General features: G+C 34.0%; 1 protein-coding gene across 3 annotated transcripts in view; it reads left to right on the top strand.

Annotated features, from left to right (window-relative positions):
- The window catches only part of Rnf145 (ring finger protein 145), a 38,738-nt gene extending 24,032 nt beyond the window's left edge, over positions 1 to 14,706 (top strand). For all 3 annotated transcript variants that reach the window (XM_013358697.4, XM_005325435.5, XM_021726476.3), the window contains 6 exons: positions 1,919 to 2,094; positions 5,377 to 5,517; positions 7,696 to 7,878; positions 9,483 to 9,630; positions 10,572 to 10,928; positions 13,111 to 14,706. In XM_013358697.4, coding sequence (XP_013214151.1) covers positions 1,919 to 2,094; positions 5,377 to 5,517; positions 7,696 to 7,878; positions 9,483 to 9,630; positions 10,572 to 10,928; positions 13,111 to 13,476 — 1,371 coding nt within the window. In that variant the 3' untranslated portion in view covers positions 13,477 to 14,706. The remainder of the gene's footprint in view (positions 1 to 1,918; positions 2,095 to 5,376; positions 5,518 to 7,695; positions 7,879 to 9,482; positions 9,631 to 10,571; positions 10,929 to 13,110) is intronic.
- The last annotated feature ends 254 nt before the right edge of the window (positions 14,707 to 14,960 follow it).

The raw sequence follows: 14,960 nt of genomic DNA, 5'->3' as shown, positions 1-14,960 counted from the left end.
TTGTGGGTTATGTTATGGATGGATTTCATTTGGATGCAGTGCTGGAGCTAACATTGCCAACATAAAATAGTCTTTTTCTTTCTTTCTTTCTTTTTTTTTAAACCTTTGCTCTAAGAAAAATTACTCCCAGACACAAACTAGACTTTTGGGAGATAAATTTTTTTGATTTATTTTTCAGTTTCAGTGTATAAAATAGATCTAAACCTGACTGGTATGAAAAATGTGTTTACATGGTTATTCTCTTCTGCCTCTTGACTATGTATGTGACCAGAAAGTATAGGAAGCTTTTAGATTGACCACACAAATGACGTGCTCTCTTATGCCTCAGGGGCAGATCTTTAAGGAAAAACTGCCTGAGCTCTGGGTCTAAGCCTGATTCTATCTCCTTTCTTTGTCTTACACAGTGATTACCTGGGTGGTTCCCAGAAGTACATATTTCAAAGAAGAGGATATTATTTCCACATTCAGTGTAGAGATGCTTTCTAAGGAGGGGTTGTAGTTATATTCCGAGTGAGAATAACAAGTTTAACAGATGAACTTTTTTTTCTTTTTAATTTTATCTTGTGGCACTATTCTAATTTGATAAACAGGAGATACTTAGTAACCCTCTTTTGACTATTAAATATGTAATACCCATAAGACAGAGTCTCCATTTTTTCAATGTTGTGTGTACTCCCTTGGTTGCCATAAGATTTATGCATCACCAGGTGGAGTAGTTGAAAATAAATTATAGGTTATGAAATTTGTGACTTAGGAAAAATGGGTAAGCAAGAAATGTAGAGTTAGACTTTTTAATGATCTGTTCCTTGAATGGAAAATAGAGAATGTACTCTTTACTTCTTAATAATCTGCTTGCTTCTAATGATACTTTTATATCTAATCAAACAATTCACTTTAACAATATTTTCTAGTTGGGAAAAGTAGAAATTTGTTGTGGGTAGGCTGTAGAAAAAGAATTGCTTTATTGATGAAAAATATAAAATAATCTGCAAGTCATTCTACTTAAAGCTCTTTACACCTTTTTGAAATATACTGGTGTCACACTGAGAGATGCTGGCAAGATCAGTTGGCTGCTGAGGTAGGGTTTTGTAGGCTGCCTCGCAGAACCCTACTGGGTTTCCAGGGACTGGTCCCTGGCTTAGTAACTATATAGAAACTTGGTTACAGCTATGATCTTAGATTCAATCAGATTCTGACATTTGATTCTTGCTAATCAGTTCCATTAGAGATTGTTTTATAACTGGAAAATGAGTTTATTGAGTTATAGCAGATTACTAAGCTTTTTAAAGGTGTGCCCTTTTCCTGGTGTTAATGCACTTGGCAAACAAGATTGAGAACTATGGTTGATGAGTGAATACCCAGTAGGATCAAGGGGAATTTATTCATCTGAGGGAAAGGCTTGTTAGCTACCTCATGTGCAGTAAAGTAGATTTCTCCAGTGAGTAAGTAAGCTTTGTCTTTCACTGAACTACTTCTCATCTATGACATTCCTGAGTAAACCCTGAAAAAAATTTTTTTTGATTCTTTTTCCTAACCCCTCAATCATTATTGTATTATTCGTGTTAGTTCTGATTATTTTGATTAAATATAAGTATTTATCAAGCCTCCTCAAATTGCCTCAGGAGTAGTTCTATTCTGAATGTGATTTTACTTTGACCTTACCCTTGAACTGCTAAGGCATTTTGCTGTTGCCATCAGATGGTGTGTGAAGTGTTAATAATATGAAAATGAATAAATTTGTATAAACATAATAGTATTACTATCTAGAGAGCTAACTTTAAAAAAATTTAAGTGAAACAGTCTTGCAAAAAAAATTTAATTTTTACTTTAAATACTTCAGATTAAACCCAAAAAAGTGTTTAAAAGTGTCTATGGAGGGTGATGAAAATGTTTTCTTGTCTTATTTTCTTATTTTCAGGTAGTGGAGGTGTATGGCCTTTTAGCCTTGGGAATGTCCTTGTGGAATCAGCTGGTAGTCCCTGTTCTTTTTATGGTTTTCTGGCTCGTCTTATTTGCTCTTCAGATTTACTCCTACTTCAGTACTCGAGATCAGCCTGCATCGCGGGAGAGGCTTCTTTTCCTTTTTCTTACAAGGTAATTAATAAGAGCCAACGATACTATATATAACCTTAGGAAGAGAAAACTTCAATCTAGGAATAACAATTTTTGGAAATTACTTTTTGAAGTCATGTTATATGACTTCATATTTCATTATGGTAGGATTTTCATTCAGTGGGTACCAAGGCCTGGCCAGTACAGGTGTATGCTAATGGGAGTCTGAGAATATATTTGGCTGTACTGGGGACTAAAGTATAGCAAATGATTTGTGGAAAGGTACATAGCAAAGTATAAAAGTATTTTTTCAATTTTAAGTTAAATTACTGGTCAGTAAGAGAAAAATGATATTTAAAAAATCACATCATTTATTAATATATCTCACTGCCAAACTTGCCCCTTACATTTAATCTTTCTAACAAATAGGAGACATAATTACTTTTATTGCCATTGCCATTTTGTAGCTGAGGAAACTGTATCAAAAGTAACTTGAATGTGACACTGTTACAAGAAATAGAGCTAACATTCAAACCCCATCTGAGTTCAGAACTTGTGACTTTTCTGTACTCTTACTGTGTGACCTCATATTTTTAATGTTTTGCTTCAGAACTGACATAGTGATAAATAATTGATGAAACGGATAAGTCATAGTACTTTACTCTTTAACCCAACAGAATTCTAAGACTTGGTTTTTAAAATTTACAGGATTCTTTTAAGTCTTAGGACAATTGAGTCCTTTCCCTAGCACACTGTCTTTTCTATGAGCTTACACCAGATTCCTGTTTCTCATTTTTTCCACTCTGGGTATGAATCTTCGTTCCTTGTTTCATTATTACTTTGAAATACAATAATGAAAATAAATAAAGACAGGTAAAAGTTCTGAGTTCCAGTTATTAGAGCCATTGCTATTCATTCAGCTATCCAGTATGATGGAGGACCATGTATTAAGTGTTATAGGTAATGAGAAGTTTTAAGACAAATTCGTAGTCCTAAAGGAACATGTTATTGGTTAAGATGGAAATTATTAACACAAATCTAAATATCTATAAAAATGATATCCATTTTAAAATATAGGATAAACTTACTGATAGAAGTCAGATTTTGTACTTTATGAAAATGAGTCACATTTTTATTTATAAGTAGCTGTATAAGCATGCAATAAGTTGATGTCAAAGTCAGACAAATTTTAATGACCAATTCTGTATTAAATAATATTTGTTTTTATATAAATATTGTGGAGGTTTTATGCAGAAATCATAAATGATTAAAAAAAAAGAAAAAGGTCTACAATTATGGTTAAGATAGTAACTCCAATGTGAGACTGTAATCCTCATGCTTTAAGTCAAATTATTCATTTTGAATTCATTTTCAAATTATATATAGCATAATTATTTTAATAGTTTTAACTAGTTACTAAACTGTGAATGAATTTGGATTTATTTACAAAGCAGAAAAGTAATACTGAGATTTTGGATACCATACCAAAGTAATTTTTCCCTCTATTTTCCTATACATGGGCAAGATGGATTATCCTTTCTCAAGATGAGAATATTTTGATTTGGTTTTAGTTGAGATGCTCCCATATTGATTCTTTTTGTTAATTTTTGTCTCTAAGAGTTGTTTTCTGTCCTTGATGTTTTTGTGTGCTAGGTTATATTTATGTGTTTCATTGCCAAAAAACAACTTATTTACAAAAATAAGATTAGAAATTTACTAGAATACCCTACTCAAACAGAAAAGCACACTCAAACAACTAAAAAAAAAAAAAAAGATGTTTTGTTTACCTCCAGAAAATAGAAATTGAAATCAATAAAAATGTCTCTTACTGAAGAGAGAAGGGAAGAAAAGTTTTATAAATTTCCAGAACTCTCTCACTTCCTCAAAGTTCAGTTTTAAACCTTTGGATCCTTTAGTATGCTCTCTTTTGAAAAATAAATGCACACTGTTTTCTGAAGTTAGAGAATAATGTGCTCCTCTTGCGTATGAAATTAGATCATATAGTTTTGGTGTAAAAGATTTCTCTAAATATGAAGACAAGAATAGAAGCAGTGATTCTCATATTTGCTTAAACAGTTTGTTTAAACATTATATAATGATTCCTGGGAAGAAAAATGTCACATTTCGGAAATTTAGATTAGTAGGAATGTCATGAAATTATTTGTTATTTTAGCTAACAACCACTATGACTAGTGGATATTTTGGCTGCTAGCAGAAAACCAGACATACTTTTCTATAATGTACATAGGTCTATACAACATTAGTTGCTTTCACATAAAAACCAATTTATAAGCAATTGTTTAGGAAAAAAATTATATAAAAGTATGGAGCTACATAATAGATGATAGGTGTTGATTTACCTAAATGAATTTTCATGTATACAAATGAAATTCTCTGAAATCCTAAAGCTTAATGTGTTTGTGTTTGTGTATGCATGTGTATAAAATTATATATAGGTGCTGTGTAAATGCTAAATCTAACTCATTACTACATAATAGTTCATATTATTTATAATATATTTTTATACCTAAATTAATATCTAATATGTTAAATGAAAGTATTTCTAAGATCTAGTGGGTCTTCCAGTTGTCTGTTTAAGTGGTTTCACAGCAAACTTTTATGTTAAAAACTGATATACTAAAATTATTTTTAAATTATCCTGGACTTTACTCTTGGATATGCTTTTAAAATCATCCTTTAAAAAATTCATTTAACTAAACCTGGATTAAAATGTGAGACACTGGTAATATGTTTTATACTGTTGTAGATAGAGGGTTGTGGGTTGCCAGGAGGCCCTTACTCTGTAGCCATTCGGTCAAATAAAGAGTTGTAACAAGTGATCCTATTAGCAGTACAGTCTGAACATTTTGAACAGCCAGTATTTTTCAGAAGGAACAATGGGCAAAGGTACAAGTTTCTTTTGAATACTTACCAGCAGCTAATTATATGTTTCATAAGATTTGAACAGAATTTAAGCTTTCTGAATTTCATTGCATTTGAAGGAGATGATAGCTAATTAAGAAAAAATAAAGATCTTGTTTCATAATGTTTTGAACTACCAACAATTTAAAAAAAAAAAAGATCTTGTTTCAGATAGGGTGCCAACTACTGAATATTTGCCAAAGAGCCAGAAAAAGATGTAATTTTGAATAACAATAATATGATTTAAAGTATTTATAGAGTGATCAGGTGATTTCATCTCAGATTTTGTCTTGAGGTGATTAAATGAGGATCTAATGAAACTTGGTGGTTATTTAAAGGCTGAAAATGTTTTTATTCCAAATAGAAAATTCATATCTGTTAATTTCTCTTGCTCTTTTCCAGCATTGCTGAATGCTGCAGCACTCCTTACTCTCTTTTGGGTTTAGTCTTCACGGTTTCTTTTGTTGCTTTGGGTGTTCTGACACTCTGCAAGTTTTACTTGCAGGGTTATCGAGCTTTCATGAATGACCCTGCCATGAATAGGTAAGTTCTTTTATTGAATGTGTCTAGCATGTCTAGCAACATAAGCCTGTAGATAGCTTTAAGAAGTAATGACAAATTGCTTTGGTTGATGGATTTTAGAGGAAATGGAATTTTGAGGAGGTTTTCTAGAAGTATGGAAACATTGAGATAAAAATACTATGAAAAAATAATTAAATTCCCATGTTAAGATGTATTTTGATTGTATGTATATTACAATGAATAACAATGACACTGTTCCTTTTCTAGATTGCTTTAAGATTTTTCAAAGCTTTTTTCCCTTTGGAAGTTTCAATGTAGTCCTGTTCAAATCTGATTCTATGTTTGATACATCCTTAAAATTTTTGTTGTTGTTAGAACAAACAAAATTTGAATACTACTTTTTGCTGTTAAAAAAGTAAGATCAGGTTTTGAGAAATCTGTTTGTAGAACTTCTTGTGATTTCTGTTACCTTCATATACAAATGTAATGTTTTTCATTTTTATGAGTTTATAGAAACTCTTCTCAAAAGCCTTCATTTATTTATATAGCCTCTTCTTAAAATCTTTAAATATTTATTATTCATAATCCTCCTGCTTGTCCCAGCCAAGAACTTTTAAGATGGAAAAAAGGGGGTGGTTCCGGTAAAGGGAACAAGAAAAGAGAAATAATTCCTGTAAAAGTTTAGAAGATTCATATAATTTACAAGGTTCAAAATGCAAGGTGACTGCTCCTTTCCCCTGTTTGCTGTTTCCTTTCCACAAAGATAACAGCTCTAGATGGTTATTTTAAAAATTTTTATATGGAAAAAAGTACATTTATACATATATTGTTTTTTGGGTTCATTGTCAACTCTTTTTTGTTGTTTTACTGTTAGAAAATAATACTGTTTTAAGTATCTGTACATCTTTTCTCTTTTAAAATCTTTAATTAGGAAAAATTTAAACCAACATACTTGATAGTAGTAAAATTAACCCCACATGCTCATTGCCCATTTCTGTTCTCCTGCTCCTATCAGCTCCACCCACCCTGCCCCCAACCCCATGATTGTTTGGAGATAGTATCATTTTGTCCCTAAATATTTCAATATGTAAATCTTTTGAAAAGCATAATTGCAACAGAATAATAGACCTAATAAAACAAATCCTTGCTATCAAATATCTATAGTTGTTCAAATTTTCCTAATTATTTTTTAACCCATTGTTTTACTCAGCATCCGAATAAGACCCCATATTGCAGTTTGTTTGATTGTCTATTAGGTCCCTGCTATCTCTCTATTCCCTCCCCACTCCACCTCCTATCATATGTTGAGGATACCAGGTGTTTGTCCTGCTGAATGTTTCAGAGTCTGAATTTTGTTTAGTGCATCCCATGGTGTCATAGAACAAGTTCCCCTGTTCACTGGATTTTCATTTATACATATATCTTAATTTTGTAGTATATCCATAGAGTAAAATTATATCAGTAAAATTATGTGTACATTTAAATTCATATAGCAGCTTTGCTCCAAGAAGATTTGGTGTCTGTCTCAACATTAGTGTGCTCAATTCTTCTCACATTTTTTGTTGATCTTTAGTGTCATCATAGTTTGAAATATTTGCTATGTGTAGTTTTAAAAACTGCACCTGTCCTTTAATCATTTCTCATTTATTTTTGAGAGGTCTTTATATATCAAGTCAATAGAATAAAAATTCTTATGACTTTGTATATGTTATATTTTTCTGTATGAAAATTAAATTTCAAAAAGTATTTGTATTTATCTGGTTCTTATGGTCTTTTTAAAGAGAGATTTCCCTCTAGAAGATTATGAAGAAATTTACCGATATTTTTTCTTTTATAATCAGGGTATGGTTCATGACAATTCATAGGTCTAATTGATAGTGGATATCGAGAGACAGAAAGAAATGATTTATTAACAAAGTCTGGTTAGAAAAATTATTAGTGTTGCAAATTGTTCTTTTCCTTTCATGGTATGCTAAAATGGCAGGTGGTCTGCTTTTGCACATGAAGGGGAGTACACACTAACATTTCACATTCATGTTGTATGATATGAAGTTACTGTACATACCAGAAAGGATTTTGGTCTGAATTTTCAGAATTTGATTTACAAACTGTGTAACAACACTTTCGAGTCTTTAGATTATTTTCTTTGGACTTAAATGAGATTCACATTATTTACTTCTCAAATGTCTGCTTTTTTAGGGGCATGACAGAAGGAGTGACACTGTTAATTCTGGCAGTGCAGACGGGGTTGATCGAACTCCAGGTGGTTCACCGGGCATTCCTGCTCAGTATTATCCTCTTCATTGTTGTAGCTTCTATCCTACAGTCTATGTTAGAGATTGCAGATCCTATTGTTTTGGCGCTGGGAGCATCTAGAGATAAGTAAGTAATTTCCTAATATTCTTTGATTTAACTTAATTCTTATAGTATTCTTTCCATGAATTTGTTATCTACAGCCTTAGGGAATGTTAATGATGGACAGTAAAGATGGAAAACAAATATGTAACCAGTATTTTAAAATTTATTTTTTTCCCTCAAGATTTCTGTAGTCAAAGTCTTACCAGAGACTATGAAATTACAAAAATTCAATACCTTTTATATTTGTCCAATTTTAAAGTTAAAAATAGAACATATTTAGTCCAGTAAATATAGTGATTATTATGTGATTTTGTTCTGTGAAATGTTATTAAAATAGGAAACAAAGCATTGTTTAAAAAAAAAAAAGCTGCAAGAGAAAAAGAGAAAAATAAAGGCTGTCAGATAATCGTAAAGATAGGTATTTATAGGATAAGAGCCTTTTAGAGAGTTGTTACTTACTGAGTTATAATGGAGATTCTTGACACCTATGGGACCAAATGAAATTAGTAGTTGGATTCATGTATATCTTGTATTACAAAAATTTTCATAAGGAATAAAACTCAAAACTATTAGTTTCTTAAAGATATAATTTTTGGTAGTTGTAATTTATGAAAGGAAATTATATAAGGAATTACTTAAAATTCAGTGTCACTATTTTTTTCCTAGCATTCCAGCCACGTTTTAATAATTAGTTGATTATAGAAATACATCTGAAATTATTGCTTGGAGCAGGCAGTCTTTAGGGAGGTAGAGTTGTGACAATGGATTTCTAAAACATTGCAGTTTAGTATTTTAATTATAGTTCATCAGATTTATCTTTGTAGCCCCATAATGCATATTGCCAAATGTTCTGTAAAGTTTTCTCAAATGGTAGAATGGCTGAAACAACCCATTTGAAAGCTCAGAGTTCTTGGATATATTTCAAATAATTTTAATCTTCATACTTAATAATATAGTTACTTGATATTTGTTTTTGAAGCTTAAGGTTTCTCCATAAAGCATTTAAGATGTTGAACTCAAGGATGAGCTCAGTTAAATAACCACTTAATAGCTTAATGAGTAGGGTCAGTTGTCATCTCTGGAAAATGAAGCTGATAGAATATTATAGAAAGCTTGGAAAAGAGAAAGGAAAAAATAACAACCCATAATTCCACTACAGTAAGAACCAGCACGTTCATCTCTGGTCTTCCTAGGATGCTGAACTAGCCTCCCTGCTGGTAGCCTCTTCTAAAATAAAATGCAGAGGAATTGAGGGGGAAAGGAGTAAATTAAGAGGCTTGTGAGAGCCTGGGGATGCAAATTTGAGTTGGTGTATGTGTTATTACTCAGGGCTGCCAGCATCCTTGGTCTGAGATGAGAGAGGCAGTCCTCTTGACTATGGGAGGGAAATAGGAATCAACAGCTAGGTTCTGTGCTTCTAACTATTGCCTACAGTCATAAGAGCATACAATCAACATCCACATACTAGTACTTTTTAAAACAAGGGAAAAGTTATGAGAAAAATGTAGCAAATGACTCAAGAATAACTAAAAAATAACATGCATAGTTCTGTGATTGCTGAAGAAGCTAAAGCAGTTGGTAAATGTGACCAGTGGCACGTTCTAAGGAATAATGTTGTCTTTCTCCAGGAGTTTATGGAAGCACTTCCGTGCTGTAAGCCTTTGTTTATTTTTACTGGTATTCCCTGCATATATGGCTTACATGATTTGCCAGTTTTTCCACATGGATTTTTGGCTTCTTATCATCATTTCCAGTAGTATTCTCACCTCTCTTCAGGTAAGCCTAATATTAAATACTATATAATAATTGATTTTCTTATTTTTCCTCTCTGAAAACGAAGTAAACTTTTTTAAGATTAGTGACTTTAAATGGCTTATTCTGTGGTAACTTCCCACTCTCTTTACTATAGTGCATTACAGGTATTTGAGCATAGGAGTTAGAAGGCAGTTTGTAACAATGCTAGATAGACCTGTCTATCTCGCTGTAGTTTTTATTAAGATAATTAATCCTTTCAGTTTCTCATTTTGAAAATGTTATGATACAGAGTTGTTACAGAAATCTGAAATAAATAATCATAAAATATTAAACTATTTTCAAGCTTGTTTGGAGTAGATTTTTTGAATTAGATACTTGAAATACCTGTAGTTTCATGACATATATAAATATACATGACACACGTATATATCACACACACAGATGCAATATATAGTTTATACACAAACACGCAAAACACAAACAGTATTGCTCTAGAAATCATAAGCTATTGTAACTTAAAGGTGGATCTTTGCTGCTAGCTCAGTGAGAAGCAAAAGGGAATGTAATACTGGTGGTAAAGATTTATTCATTGTTCCTATAGAAGTTAGGGTTTTTTGAGATTTTTAGTAAGAGGAATGACTATAGAAGGAGAAATGACTATAGAGGGGTTTGGAAGAGTTAGAGAAAACTGATTATTCATTGTTTTAGGAAAGATATGTATGAAGGTGTGGTTTTTTGTTATCTATAGGTGGTTTACTAAGCTCATGCACATTTTAATTACACCAGTGCCTCCTTATATTTTTTTTACATTATATTTATTTTAAAATATACATTATATTTATTTTTTCCCTGGATATGCCTCTTTAGATTTTAAGTATGGCATCCTAAAAGAACGAAGAATGTGTTAATATTTAAAGCTTATGAAAAAGCTTTAAAAAATATTCATATACTTTTTTTTCCAGGTTCTGGGAACACTTTTTATTTATGTCTTATTTATGGTTGAAGAATTCAGAAAAGAGCCAGTGGAAAACATGGATGATGTCATCTACTATGTGAATGGCACTTACCGCCTGCTGGAGTTTCTCGTGGCCCTCTGTGTGGTGGCCTATGGTGTCTCAGAGACCATCTTTGGAGAGTGGACTGTGATGGGCTCCATGATCATCTTCATCCATTCCTACTATAACGTGTGGCTTCGGGCCCAGCTAGGGTGGAAGAGCTTTCTTCTCCGCCGGGATGCTGTGAATAAGATTAAATCCTTACCCATTGCTACAAAAGAGCAGCTTGAGAAACACAATGATATTTGTGCCATCTGTTATCAGGTAACTCACTCAATAGACATCCACTCAGGTGGATCAGACAGTATACACCTTGGCACTGCAACCACATTAACCAAGTACAAGTTAAGTTTCCAGGTAGCATTAAATCCTGGGTTTTTAAAAAAATGTGCTTCTAAAATTATTAAAGATCTGATAAAATATTTCCATTTTATTTTAAAAGTAAGCTTTTAATTTAGTCCTCCAGTTCTAATTATCGTTGTTTTCAACATTATTGCTCACCCATAAATAAAGGAAAAACAGGTCAGGTGTATTTTATATTTACTCCTGAATAAACATACACACATACACACACAAACGCATATGTACTACCAGATATATACTATCCATCAGGAGTCAGCAGCTTCTGAAAAGTGGTGTGTCAAGATTCTGACTCAGTCCTTCTACTATTCCTGATATGGGGGAAGAAGTGTTCATGGACTTACCACGGGTGGAGACTGTGCTCACTTGTGGGGTATAGGTATCAGGGAGTAGTGTTTGTGGGAGGTGGGGGGATACGGTGGAGGTCACCTTGGTGAACCTCTGAAGCTGACCTGCCTGCTGTCTTTGACACACACTGTAGAGAGCTGATGATTGCCTTTAGTTACAAATTAAATATTTAAATCACCTTGGAAATTAAAAAAAAAAGAGGGGGAGGCCCAGATTTAGTCACCAGTCACCAATGCTGGAGTGTGGATAAAAATTATGGTCAACAACAGAAACTACTCCACTTAAAATCACTCTTAACAGTGTGTCTGGTGGAATAAAACTGTAAATAGTGTTAGAATACACAGGGAATGTACTTTCTCCAGGGCTACTTTGATAAAGTAGGGTGGTCTTTGTTTTTGTGTGTTCTTAAAACTATCTAGAATAAGAATATTTTTCTCATAGTAAAATGTACCTATACCACTTTTTAAAAATGTGATTAAAACACTTTAGATACTAGCAAAACATTGTGTGCCAGGTGATGGTTGCATTTGAAGGAACTGAGTAATGTAGCTCCCTTCCCCCAGGTCTCTTTGCCATCGTTCTGTTTGTTGTTAAAGTGGTCTTCAGCTCTTTTGTGCCAGGTAGCCTCATGCACTCAAAGCAGAGTACATTGAAACAGATTCAGGGCACATCAGCTTCTGCAGCCAATGTCTGAATATTCCATCTGGGGATTTGAGAGCCCTCTTTTTGTATTTCCTGTTGTCACATCACTTTTTTTGAGGTGCTAGAACTACCTGCTGATATCATGGAAAATAAGAGTAGAATTGCTTAGCTTCCCGGCTGGCTGCTTTTCTTTGGATGGCTTTCTGCTTAAAAGTTGACTCCCAGGTGTTCTTGGCAAGGAATTTCTGGGATGATCGTTTCTTGTTTTGGGACTTCAAACAAAATCAGTGCTTATTAACCAAATGTATATCTGTACAATGTACTCAGGCTTCCCTCCCCATATACATCTTATGCAAGGAATATTCATGCAAAGTATGCCACTCTTTACTCCATTGGTTATCAAACGTGGGTATGTAAAAGTCTCATGGAAGGCTTATTGTAACTATAGCTTTGTGAATCACATCTTCAAATATCCTGATTCAGTGGGTCTGGGACAGCCCTAGAATATGTTGATAGCAAGTGGCTCTAATGCAAGTTGAGGAACACTGGCTTATACAGACCAAACCTTGAAAACTGGGTCAAATAAAATTGCCACTTCCTTGCCAATACTCTGGTGTTATGTGGCTGATTTTTGTCTCTCCTTGCAAATAATCTCATCCTGGAGTAATCTGTTCAGCTGTGTTGCAGCATAACTGTGGTAAAAGTCCTGTTCTCATAAGATTTTTCTGAGGTTATAATTATACTTGTGTCACACCAATGGCTCAAGTAATCATACTGCTACAGTTGTTTAACTCTTGCATTTCATATTTAGGCACACCTATTTTGAAGGTGGTTTCTTCCTCGTTTTTGTTTTTTCTGTTTTTTTTTTTCTTTTTTTAAAAATTATTTAGCTAGTAGTTCTTATGTTTATAAGGGGGGGTCTCTGATAGCAATAGCATTTTTACTAAAATAAAATGAAGCTTTTTTTCTAAGATCTGTATTAGAAATTTTCTATTTGTGTTATAAAAAAAAATATTGGAGCCAAAACTCTTGTGGGTAGCATCAGAGAGTTTGGATGCTAGATATTTATGAGCTACCTTTTCGGTCCCTCTTTTAGGACATGAAATCTGCTGTGATCACGCCTTGCAGTCATTTCTTCCATGCAGGCTGTCTTAAGAAATGGCTGTATGTCCAGGAGACCTGCCCTCTCTGCCACTGCCACCTCAAAAACTCCCCTCAGCTTCCTGGATCAGGGACAGAGCTGGCTGCACAGCCTCATGCTGGAGCTGAGCAAAATGTCATGCTTCAGGAAGGTACTGAGCCTGCAGACCACGAGCATCCTCCAGGAACCACGATACAGGAAGGTTCTGGGGACAGTAGTGAGCTCATCACCAGAAGATCAGATAGCCAGGAAGGGTCTGTTGACCCCAGAGAGTGTCCTCAGAGTGTGAAAGATGAAGCATGTCCCAGCGAGTCAACCTAGAGGAAAGAAAGTGGGTGTTCTGCTTTGGTACTCTGGAGAAGTTGGCTCAAGATGAACTTCGTACTTGGATCTAAGGAGTGAACATATGAAATGATCAGGCAGGAAACTGACATTCCAAGGATCTACACCAGGAAGCACTCTCAGTGGAGACCCCTGCTTTCATCCCCTTGAATGCAATGTATGCTAATCAAAATGTATTTATATGTTCTATATTGATGTTTTGTAGAGGTTTGCCAAGAAAATTCAACCTCAGCATCTTCAGGAATGGCCCCTAATATGAGGGATTAAATGAAATTGATTTGAGTATTTGAAGGGGGCTAAGGAAAAGTGGATAAAGAGCACGAGGTCGGCATGGGAAGAAGCAGGCAGAAGTGGAACTGGAGTTTCCCAGGGATGGGATCATTCATGTTTCAAAGTATGAGTGGTGACCTTTTCTCCACCCCCTTTTCCCTCAATTGATTGGAACTCAGTCAGGGGATTATTTAGTTTTGTACAGCACTGCAATTAAATCAAAGATGTAGAAGCATTGATTGTATTCAAAGATTGAAGCACGCTCGTACTTCAGATGTGCTTTAGGGAAGGGGGTGGGTGGGTGTTGGGCCTTGCGGGTGCATTACGTAACCTGAGACTCTTGAACTTCATGATGGAGTCTTCATTATTTTGATGTATATGGAACTTTTGTTAATATATTGTATACTTTGTTGGCTGTGTGAAGTAAACTGAAACTCTAATGAACACTTTGGAGTCCGCTTTAGTGAAGGAAGCCAAAGTGGGAGGGGCTTTAGGGCACTGATAAAGGCCCTGAGTGTACTTCTCAATCCTGTGTAATGTTTAATTCTTGCAATTGAATTAAAGCAGTGTTAAAATTATGGCAATATTTGCACTTTGGGAATGAGTACTTAATTGTATGATCACACTCTGCAAATGCCACTTTTAAAGCTGTTAATAGATTTTGCACCTTTTCTTTGACAAGGATGTGTCATATTTAAATTTTTACATTCATCATGGCTACAGGTAGAACTGGGGAGGGGGGAATGTAATTTTTTTATGGGAATTTTGATATGAAAAGAAACTAGTCATTTATTTATACAATAGGCTTGGCTCAAAAAGTGTTTTTCAGACTCGGTATTCCTAATGTGGGATGTGACTTTATTTTTTTTTTAGTAGCAAATTTGGAAGTAGACTGACAGACATAGCTGAATGTCTTAATAAATTTAAATTTGAAGATAACCATGTTTTGTCCTGGGGATTTATTATTGCTGTAAAGTGTTTTATTGAAATTCTGTTCCCAGGATGTTCTGATTTTATCTAGCTGGACTGTGTGTGTGTGTGTGTGAGAGAGAGAGAGAGAGAGAGAGAAGGACAAGTTCATTGATATCTTGTATACTAATGGCAGCAAACAGCTCTGCTTCAGAAACATCTGGGGAAGATTTTTTTAATTATGTATTTCTGATCCTTGCTTCAAACCTCCTGAATCAGTCATT

Source organism: Ictidomys tridecemlineatus, chromosome 1, assembly GCF_052094955.1.
Source record: "Ictidomys tridecemlineatus isolate mIctTri1 chromosome 1, mIctTri1.hap1, whole genome shotgun sequence".
Lineage (NCBI taxonomy): Eukaryota > Metazoa > Chordata > Mammalia > Rodentia > Sciuridae > Ictidomys > Ictidomys tridecemlineatus.
Note: the sequence above shows the minus strand (reverse complement) of the source record. Positions and strands in the feature narration are given on the sequence as shown.